General features: G+C 35.4%; 1 protein-coding gene across 1 annotated transcript in view; it reads right to left on the reverse strand.

Moving 5' to 3' along the window:
- The window catches only part of LOC145695214 (vertebrate ancient opsin-like), a 392,026-nt gene extending 389,712 nt beyond the window's left edge, over positions 1–2,314 (reverse strand). The window contains exon 1 of the mRNA XM_081772203.1: positions 1,834–2,314. Within this exon, the coding sequence (XP_081628329.1) occupies positions 1,834–1,965 (132 nt within the window). The 5' untranslated portion in view covers positions 1,966–2,314. The remainder of the gene's footprint in view (positions 1–1,833) is intronic.
- Positions 2,315–12,073: the final 9,759 nt, after the last annotated feature.

Here is a 12,073-nt window from a genome sequence, read left to right on the forward strand (position 1 = left end):
TGTGAGTCTCCTATCCTTTACTTTTGTGAGTAAGGAGACATGCACAGTGGGAAGAAGATTCATAGTCATAAGAGAACGATGTGCTGAATAGACAGCGCAGGTTCAGCTAGTTTCTTTTAAAAGGAATCACAATATTAGGTAAGATTTTACTTATTTATTCAATTTTAAAACACAATTAACAATAAAAATGTATTATATTTACATTATTTATTGAGGCCCACACTGTTGGCTATTTGGACTATTTGAAATACTCAGTTTGACATGCCTGCTTGACGGTATATGGTATTATACTAACACGTTGATTCAACTCTTACTGAGAACTGTATCCAAATGGCGCACTGTTGGATATACACTGTAAGTTACGTATTTATAATGTTCAATTAGTTATGCAGGTTTTTTAATCTGAAAAATAAAAAGGAATATACCTTTTATCAAAATTATTTTGTACTTTGTTTTCATCTTCCCTTGCAGGTGATCTGGGCTCGATTCAGGGCAGGAATACATGTGATTAGAATTTCACGTTAGATTGTAGACGCATATCTCATGTAAAAACCACAGAGTGGAAAAGAAACATCACTCTCTAAATGATCAATTAATCACTTTGCCACTTTTGTAGTCTTATCTAAACAAAATAATAAAGCAAAATAAAAACAGGCGGTGCATAAGCCCCAATCAAAATTGGATTCATCTCACCTTAGGCCAAGAGCGCCGATCCTGTGGGGGCCGGGGGGCCCGGACCCCCCCCCAAACCTCATGTGGGCTCCCACATTGTATTTATGAATATACAATATTTGGCATCATTTAAATTCAATTAGTCTTAAAATCCTCATTATATGCCTCCTGCATCCGAATGGGTCCCCCAAAGTTACAGAGAAATAGGCACCCTTGCCTTAGGCTATAAATAACGCTTGTTAAATATTTGCAACGAACAAATTTAGAGTATTATCAATGGTGTTTCGCAGTTACGAGATTTTTGTTTAATGGATTGTGATTTTTACATTAACATCCTATGCAACAGCGTGGTCATGAAAGCCAAATCCTATTTTATGAGAAGAAAATGGGGTTTATATTCGAGACAATTGTCAGCAGGGTCTGAAACTGAAAAACAGAATCGAAAGCGAACACTCCATATATGGGGTTATGAGAAAGACACTTACATAGGACTATGTATTTAAATTTTACAAAGGATGATTTTTAAAGCATATTAGTTAGTTTTCACATTTTTCACTGTTTCTTAAATACGATGCATAATCTGCACATGTCATGTTCCAAGTTATTCCAATATATTGATGTCAATTTTACGGTTTTATTATTTAAGATACTTCTCTCTCGTTTGTAGACTTAATGTTGCAATATGGCGACGACTAGAAAATTCCAGATTACGTCGTAGTAGTGAACAATGCACTGATTCTTAGCAATGTATGGAAGGGAGGAGGGGCAATAGAAACATAAAAGAGGTTAAAATGAAACGTATATAACTAGCAACGAGTGCGACAACTCTGTGTTTGGTTCTGATGAAAATCAAGCTTTTGGCTATAGTCATAACACAAGGCGATTTTTAGCGTTTTAGACGCAATCAGGGAAAGAAAAAAAGTCTGAAAAGTGGGTGGTAGTGTACCCACTAAAACGGCTATTCTGATAACTCTGCATTTTTGTTATCGACTTGTTATTCTTTATGTATTTATTTTTGTTTTTAGATTTCTTAATTTAATCTTACGACTTATCTTGTGAAAATCTTACGGTCCTGGATATAACATTTTAAACAAATCAATGTTACAAGCACAAAAAGATAGAACAGTAAATAAATAAATAAAATGTAAATATTGTACTTACTTGTTTATTCTTGATCATCAAAATAATGACAGCCAAATTAGAGAAAAATCCAAAAAATCCGATGAAAAAAAGAGCAATAGCCGCCAGTACATAGCTCCAAGGAGCCATTAAGAGTTCTTGGTCCTCTGACATCGTCGATATGTTACAATATACGAAAAAAACAGTCACCAAAGTTACTTTACACTTAGCACAGCCTATACTTATTACTAAAACGGTATATAAATGTGTACCGGTTACCAATTCAGACTGCGACAACGAATAGACAGTCGAAAAGTTTCAAAGTGTCGAAAAAATGAAATATGCTAAATACTATATAAATCTTTGCCCCCAAAAGGTAATCTTTTCACTTTCTTTTACGGTATGAAATGTTGGTCTTTCCCCAGCGTAGGACGTTCGTTGACAGTTAACGGACGGAAACAATACACGTGTAAAAACATTGTTTACACGTTTGATATGAAGATGTGACCCTCCACGAGTCTTTGTCCCGTGCTCTCTGAGTCAACGTCTATCAGGGAATCCCTGATATATTGGAGGAGACACATCACTCTGAGTGTGCGCTAAAGGTTTTAGAGCGTGCGCGACGAAAAGAGATACACGTACAATACGTTATATTTCTCTTTTACATTAATTTGAGAGACGTACGTATTTAGGTTTCAACTAAAAGTTTTGTTTTTGACATGTTGGATAATCCACACTTTTTGTTACTTCTCTGTCTCTCTCTTTCTCTCTTCCCTCCTCTTTCTCCCTGTCTGAATCTACTTCGTTAAGAGGATTTTTCTTTTAATGTATTGCATAGGATACGGAAAATTAATAATATCAGTAGGATATTCTCTTTTGTATAACTTTTTTTTTACCAATATAATTAATTAAATAAAAATAATTATTCCGTGTAATGTAAAACATACTTTATATGATTTGTAGTTGTCATACTTCTAGACAAAAGAAATTTTAAAATAACCGTTCAAAAAAGTCCAACATCAATGTTGGTCTATTTATCTATATCTATCTATCTATAGGAGCTTTTTGGGGAGGGTTCATAATTTGGGGATGTGGCGTATCTTAGTCGAGGAGATCCTGACACCTAGTATGGCGCGCTGAAAGCATTGTATATACATTGACAATATAAATATGAGAATAGAAGTATGTTATCGCATATAGTATAGAAGACAAATCAGCTGATAAGGTGATGCTAAAAAAGGAGTTGTGATGTACAAGATTAAGACTCTTTCTTAAGGACCTCCTTATGCGTTCTCCTGCATTGTTTACTTAATATGTGGCCAAACATCTCTTGAGGATGCGAACTGTGACACATTTTACGTACTGAGAGCCTTAGCATGTTGGAAATCAACTTCTGGAAAACTGAAAAAAAAATGATGTGAAATAACTTGATATTAGGCCGAATTAGGTTTGTTTTATGTTCGTTTCAGTCACAACGTCAGATGGTTTTCCTGCAACTGAATCAATCGATTTTCCATTTCCTTGCAGGTGTTAAAAAAAAATTACATTTATTTTCACTAAAGTAGATGTGAATAACACTGCTAATGACATAACTGTATCCTAGTCATTTTTCCGAAAAGAACAAGTAGAATAACATCTAAAATTTATGATGAAACTTGAAGATATGGTTATTCTTCTTACAGACTTTGTTAGAATTACTAAACAGATTATTACGAATGCAAGACAAAATCAAAGAGGACAAGACCTTGGAAATTCTGACAAAATGAACTAAAAATCAAGGGACAGAATCATAGGTGCAGCCTAATAAAAGGATGATTATTCTTTTCTTCAAATGTCACACACCTTTGACAGAGGGAGGGAGCGAAGGAGACTAAAATTGATGGACGATATCAAAACAGAAGAATCGTACGTGAAGAGAAAGAGGTTAGCGGAAGACCGTTGAGCATGGAACCTTCTCAGCTGCAGCAAGTGACCTGCCAATAATGGAGAATACCTATGATGATGTCATGCACCTAAAATGTTATCTGTAATTCTTCACTTTAAAGTAACCTTTTTAAATACTGAAAACTCGATAAAACACGCAACAAGTTACGATCTGAAGTATTGTGCTTGCAGTCGTAAGCAGTTACGACATTCAAAGCGTTCAACAGTTCAAATCGACCAGTTCAAAGTGATATTGACGTGTTTTGTATATTAATCCTTTATTCTATGAAGTCCTGTAATCGCGGCATAATTTGAAAAGCCAGAGACCTTTCTCCCGTAAAGTGGAAGTTGTCAAAACACTTTTGGCGGAAGGAAGATACACACAACGACAAATTACTATTAGAATTGGGGTAGGGCAAAAATCTGTGAGAAAAACCTCCGTTGCGATGAGCAAGAAGCAAATATAGCAGCAAAATAGGTTTTGGAAGTGTGGGTAAGATCCAAAGCTATCGATAAGAGGTATCAAAAATCGAAAAAGATTGGCTCTGGGAAACAGAAACGTAGCTTCTAGAGACTTAAGCATAAAAATGGCTGAGTATGGTGTAGACATTTTGACTGAAAATGTCCGAAGGATTCTTTGTGTTGAGGGAATAAAAGCACTCAGGCCAAGAATTAAAGAAAAAAATACTCCTATCGTTGCAAAGAATTGCCTCGAATGGGCACGAGGCCTAGAACATTGGACTGCTGATGATTGGAGAATAGGAGTTTCAGTGATGAATCATGTGTCATCGTGTCTGATGAATGTTCAAAATATGTGCGACGTCGACCTCTGGAGGAATTCAAGTTGAAATGCCTCCAACAAACAGTGAAGCATCCTACTTCAGTCATGGTCTGGAGTGTGATGTTCATCTTTGGGCCTGAGAAAGTGTATAGGGGAGCTTGCCCCAGTATCAGACTCTTCCCAGTGCCGGACAGTACTAGTTCTAGTATTCCGGCTTTAGAGAGCAGTAGCTGTTTTACACTTCTGTAGCATTTATGAATAGGGGTAAGTGTTTGGCGCCACTTGTCTGTCGTGCGCGCCAGTCTCAAGTAAATTGCTGAAAATTGATCCTCGCTGCTATTTTGCATTACACATATAACTTTTACAGAAGATTTGCACGCTCCTCAGGCAAGTGAACTAAATTTATCTTACTCTCATAATATTTCTTAATAATTAAAGAAGCATACAGTGTGGAAGCATTAACTAACATGTCCATGGTCTTTAGTTGGTAATATTTTTTTAATAGATCGTGTGGTCCCAACACCGGACACTCCGAATGTTCCCAGTACCGGACAGAAGAAATTACTCAATCAGTCTTAGTTGAGAAGATATTTAGGGTGGACTTGATTTCTAGGAACTTGGTATAAGGATGGTTACATACAAGAATGGGAAATAGGATGAAGAAAGTATGAAGAAAGCTGTGAATAGTGTGTTAGCGGGAAACTGTAGTGTTTGGAGAGCTGCTGGACAAAACAGAGGAAAATACTTTCACGGAGTGTCTTATTTGTGGAGGTTTCGATGAAAATTGAGTACAGTGCTGCAGTTGCCGAGGATGGTCACATGCTGGGTGTACCGACAGTGAAAATATTGATTACTTCATTTGTGAAAATTGTAAGCAGTGAGCTTACTGAGATGAAGCACTTAATTTGAAAAATCTTTCGGCTTTAATTTCCTACACGTTATTGTTACTATAGTCTTAGTTTTATTATTATTGTAGAAGTTTATAAATATGTGGCTTGTACCAATGGTTGTAACAGTAGTCACTTTTGTGCACATTTTAGTAGGGAGAGAAACATTGTTGCGGTGAAGTACTATTATATTTTGCTTTTTTAATTTATAACCGTCACCAGGTTATAGAAATATTTTTGTGGACGCTCTATCGTAAAAACAGTAATTACTGTTCGATTTATACTTTATTCTGCGTCGCGAATAACTTCTTTCTTCGATGGGAACTGTTTTTATTCCCACGCAATTGGACAAAAGAGTCTTTTATCGTTCACTCATATATATATCTAAAACGTTGCTTTGTGGTGAGAATGTTTTAGTGAGCGACAAAGGTTCTCAGTGTTTATTCCTTACATATTAATATGCAAAAACTATGTTCTATAGTTATTTGGAACTGAATCAAGTGTATTCTTCAATCATTTATGGAAATAATAGCTGACCAGATGTTCGAACGCCAGAACGACGACAACCAGATCGCTTTGCCAGTTCGTTATCTGAATGTTCTCACACCCAAGGTATCGCAATGTCTTGAGTGTCGTGGCCAATGGACTAAAATTAACGTCAATTCTTTTTTTATATTCTATTTGCATATACATGCAGGTGATTTAACCTGAGTGCATTTTGGAATGAACTTCCAACATTGATCAGTTAGTCAGTGCAGTTCGTATCTCGAACCTCTGAGATCGAGGAGTGTTACTCCATATCGCCAAGAAGACACCACGTCCGTGGCATCGAGCATAACGTTATGTTAAGGGGCACAAGCTAATTAGCCGGTGAAGAACGTATCTTACGTCTAGCTCCAATCAGTGAAGTCCCGGGTTCCCAAACCCAGTGCGTATCAGTTGTAAACGCGCCCTCCAACATTTTCATTCTATTTTGGCAATTGTCTACATTGTTTTTGCTAGAGGTTAATGTCAATTTTTGTGGATTTGTGCAGCATCCACAAGTTACTTCGTGGGACTATCCCGGTGTCGCCCCCACAGTGCTAATTCCCCATGTGCATTAACGGTGTGAGAAAAGTATCTATAGTGAATTCCTAATTATAATCTTCCATACACACACACACACACACACACACACACACACACACACACTGATAAAAGAGTTAAAGTGTAGTGAAGAACCGAAGTGTGATTTTATTGGTGAAAATAATTATATATTCAGTGTTGAGTGTTGTGACTGTTTTTGTCTCCTACATTATTTATTTTTATAGTGTTTTAATAAATAAGCATAGTGGCATTTTATTCAATGTATTTTTATTCAATGTATTTTATTCAATATATTCACGGAAAGCGGTTATAAAATTTCTTCCCAATTTTCATACTTTTAAACCGAAAGTACTAATAGAGGGTATGGCTCATCTTGTCAGTTAATATTGTAAGAACTGGATTATGTAATACTATTCACATAACAAATAAATTGTATTTCATAACTACAACATATCACTTGCTTGCATATTTACAACCACTCCTCGCTTTGATATTTATAGTAATCTGTCTGGTACTGGGAACAGTTTTTTGACCAATGCCATTTTGAGCATTTTAGAAAATTGAAAAATTTAATGTTGAAATCTTATAATAAAAATGTTATGCTGTGATTGTTGTCACTGTGCTTTCTTGTATCGATTTGTTGATTGGTTTTTAAGCAAATAGGAAAGAAGCTTAGGTATCCGGTACTGGGGCAAAGCTCCCCTATATTAGGGGGGAACAGTGAAGCACGACCAATACCTACAAGTTATTCAAGAAGAACTGCTTCCCCAGACTGCAATCTGATTTGATCCAGAAGAACTGCTTCCCCAGACTGCAATCTGGTTTGATGACGCACTTTTATGCATGATGGAGCCCCATGTCACAGGGACAAGACTGTGACAAAATTCTTCGAGAACAACGAAATCACTGTTCTCCGTAGCCTGGCAATAATCCTGATATGAACCCGATTGAAAACCCCTGGAGCTTCATGAAGGAAAAGCTAAAGAAGAAGCATATTACGAACAAACATTAATTGATCGAGGAGATAAATAATTTGTGGTATCATGATGCTGGATTGAAGTCAAAATGTGCTAAACTCGTATATAGCATGCCACAAAAGATAAAAGACCTTATAAAGAATAACGGATTTCATACAAAATGAGTAATCTTTATATGAGAGATTATTTTCTTGTAAGTATTCCATTTCATTTTTTTTTCAATTTAGATACACACACTCTATAGTATTTATATTTAAATGTCACATACGCATTTGTTTAATTGATATTGAAAAGCATGTGCCATGACCACAAGAAATTAGAACAGAGTTACGGAACAGTAATTTGGACTAAGTTGAAAGGCGTTTTCTGATGTGATATTGTAAGGACTGTAAAATATTCAAAAACTGAGTCTAATAATTTAAACACGTCTGTAGTAAGGATAGACTATATTTCACATTTTGATCTTTTCTAAAAAAAATATTTTGATCAGTATTTCAGAATTCAAATAAATAAATATTTATGCAACGCTCAAAATAAGACTCCTATATGCTACGTCATGAAGATTAATTTAAAAATAATCAAATAACATCACAGTTAGTTTTCACAATTAAAATCAATGGTCTAACAATAACATGCTGAACGTATTTCAAATGTATTAAATGTATAATAAATAGGAGTACCCAGAACTTTTCATGTGGGTGGGTGTGAAATTAATTAAAGCCAATCTACCCTTTTATTATAACATTTTTAGGAATAAGTTTTATTGGGTTTTCTGTGTTTTAAAAGAAAGAAAATGTGACAATTGAAGGAAAAATAATCATATAGGGCGAGCACTGGTAAATCAAACATATACTCATTTAATGTTGTCCATGGGATTTTGTCCGCCTTGTCAGAATTTTTCTTGGATTTTTTATCGCTTGGGTTTTGTCCCCGCTCTCGTTACTACAGCCATCATATGCACCTACATGACTTCCCATCTGCATAAAAACACGCTAGGAGTCAACCATTTCGGTGCTATATTTCCCTTTAAAAATCCTTCCAGCAAAAAATTCCCTGTCTCCGAAGATTTGGCAGAATGGGAATTCCCGTTCTGCCTAAAGATAAGATCATTTAAAATGTTTTCTACAAAGTGCTGGAGGGTCTTTAGGCAGAACGGGAATGAATCATGAACTTCAAATTAAGATTTCTAATACGGAGACGTAATCTATAAAACAGTCTTTTTTTCTACATTAATAAATTCCAGAACACTTGAAATTTTTTTTTTTAAAGAAGTGTCAAATATATACGGAACTCGTAAATTTGAGGAAAACACTTGCATAATAAACTCTCAATAGGAATCGAACTTGAGACCCTGTGTGCAAGTCACACGGCTAGCAACTACACAATCAGGGAGAACTGTTTTAAGTAAAAGCTTTATCCTCTTCCCACAGAAGAATTTTGTAATTCACTTACATATAATACCAACATGTAACACTTCCCAATGGTAACATTTCGATTTTGATAAAAATTTAGCAGGTAGATACTACACATAAACGAATCCGTGTTTTCTATTTTCTGCGGAAAAACTGTTTTAGAGGGCAAAAGTCCTCACCCAAAATTTTGAAAGTTGACGACCGAAAGGCAAGAAGAAGTGGATCGAAGTGAATGAAATTGTGCACAGAGTTTGTAGACGTAAAATGAAAGAATACGTGTTTCGTATTTTCCTGGAAAAAACGGTAGGGTGGGGCATGAGCCCCTCCAAACCTTTGATCATGAAATATCAAAAGTGCTAATAACAGTATGTCAGAAGTGCCTACAGGACATGAAGAATTGCAACGAAACTTTGTGTAGTGACAATATGCAAAAAATAAACAAATATGAGATTTTTTATTTTATGCGAAAAATGGTTTTAGGGTGCAAAAGTCCCTACCCAAATTTTAAAAGTTGACGCCCGAAAGGCAAGAAGATGTGGACCGAAATGAATGGAACTGTGCACAGATATTGTAGATGTAAAATGAATGAATACGTGTTTCGCATTTTCCTAAAACAGAAAAGAAAAAAGAATATTGGGTGGGGCACTGACCTTCTAAACTGTTGATTGCGAAATATGAAAGGTACAAATAAGTGTACGTTAGAAGTTCCTAAAAGATATGAAGAACTGCAACGAAACTTTGTGCAAAAATAAAATGAACACGTGTTTTTAGTTTGTGCGGAAAAACAGTTTTGGGGATAAGGCCCCCTCCGAAAAAAAGTAAATATTACTGTAGTAGTGGAGGAAGGAGTGGACCGAAGCAAATGAAATTGTGTGTATATGTAAAGTAAGGCCTCTCGGATTTCCCAAGTGTCCGCATCCGATTTGCTTCAAATTTGGCACATCAACAGTAAACAGAAAATAAATCGACATGTGTCTTTGTTTATGCGGAAAAACATTGTAAGATGAAAGGGACCTCCCGAAATACTATAAAATACGCTACACTGTTTGTGCTTACTGTTGATGTGCCAAATTTTAAGAAATCGGATGGGGACACTTGTTGAACACAAAAGGCTTTATTTTATTTATAATATCTACACACAATTTCATTCGCTTCGGTCCACTCTTTCCGCCACCCAACGCTTCGGTCCACCCAACAGTTTCTTTCTTTTCTCCTTTTTTTTCCAGGAAAATACGAATCACATATTCCTTAACGTCTACAATATGTGTGTACAATTTCATTCACTTCGGTCTACTACTTCTTGCCTTTCCGGCGACAACTTTCAAAATTTTGAGTGGGTGCTTTTGACCCTAAAACCGTTTTTCCGAAGAAAATAAAAGACCCGTGTTAGTTTCTTTTTGCTTATTGTCCCTACACAAAGTTTCGTTGCAGTTCTTCATGTCCTTTAGGCACTTCTGACATACTGTTATTAGCATTTTTGGTATTCCGTAATCAAAGGTTTGGGGAGGTTCGTGCCCCACCCAACCGTTTTTTCTAGGAAAATACGAAACACGTATTCCCTCATTTTACGTCTACAATATCTGTGCACAATTTCATTCACTTCGGTCCACTTCTTCTTATCATTGGCAATCTGGCAATCTTACAAAGTCGAATCCCTCCTTCGTAATCACGACGGTGTATAAGAATGCAAAACTTAGAAACTTAAAAAAAACTCAGCTATTGCTTCTACATTTTTACAATAGTTCGTACTTTAATACATCCCTTCCCCAACCATGGTTGCGACATTGATTAAACGTAATGTTCTTGTATTAAATAAATTTATTTTAAATATATCTAAGTTTCTCATTAATTTCAATTAAGTTGCTTTTCAACGATCCTCTAAAATTTCAATGACGCACTATGGGCTATAAGCCATTAACTTCTGTGGCCACCCCTGCTACAAACTACAGACTTAAATATTCGATAAAGTATTTCAGTGGTAAGTAGTTACCACAATACTATTATGAAGTATTTAATTCCAACGGTAACAGGTAATACTAAAATTATTATTAATAATGATAACAAGTAAGGAGTAGTTAATTACGAGTATGACAACTATTTGCTACAGAGACTTGAATACAATAAATATATGTGCAAAATAATTTACTTCAAAACAACACAAGGTTCCAAATCACAGCAGCATATTCCAGTTTTGATCGGACATAGGCATAATACATTTTTGTTAGTGTAGTAGTATTGTTAAATTCCTTTCCAGTTCTAATTATGAACCCTAACATCTTGAGAGATTCGTTAACTATGTTCTCTATATGGTTATTAAATGTCAGTTTCGTATCAAATATAACTCTAAGATCTTTGACTGAATTTAATCTATTTAGTAAGATCTGATTCATTGAGTAATCAAACTCTATTTGACTTTTGTTTCTGGTAAACGATAAAATGTTACATTTGTTTACGTTTACATTAAGTTTGTTAAGAGAACACCAATTAGCAATATTTTCCATGTCACGTTGTAAATCGAGACAGTCATGGATGGTCTTTATCCTACCGTATATTTTGAGGTCATCAGCAAAAAGCAATTTGTTACTTAATAATATATGATCAGGGAGATCGTTAATGAATAAAAGGAACAATAACGGACCTAGATTAGAGCCCTGGGGAATTCCAGAATATGCAATATAATCAGATGATTTATATTCCTTGTAGATAACAGTTTGTTTTCGATTATTTAAATATGATGAAAGGAACTTGATCAAGGGAGAAGAGAAATTATATTCGCCTAGCTTATGTAATAGTACCTTGTGATTGACTCTGTCAAATGCCTTTTCAAAATCTATATATATTACATCAACCTGACATCCTACATCTAGCGAATTTGCTATAAAGTCTGTGATAAGTGCAAGGTTTGTTGTTGTTGATTTGTGTGGGATAAAGCCATGTTGATAAGGTGAGATTACGGGTTGGATGTGGTCAATTATCCGTCGGTATAGGATTTGTTCAAATATCTTTGCAAAAGTAGGTAAAATTGATATAGGCCGGTAGTTATTTATTTCGTGTTTATCATTGTTTTTTGGTATTGGGCAAACTATAGATGATTTCCATTTATCCGGAAAAACGCATGTTTTTAAAGCGAGATTGAATGCAATCCTTAGCGGATATGTAAACGCATCTATACAACCCTTTATGATATATGGAGGTATTCCATCAGAGCCAACAGCA

Source organism: Thermobia domestica, chromosome 9 (assembly GCF_964235325.1).
Source record: "Thermobia domestica chromosome 9, izTheDome1.hap1.1, whole genome shotgun sequence".
NCBI classification, from domain to species: domain Eukaryota; kingdom Metazoa; phylum Arthropoda; class Insecta; order Zygentoma; family Lepismatidae; genus Thermobia; species Thermobia domestica.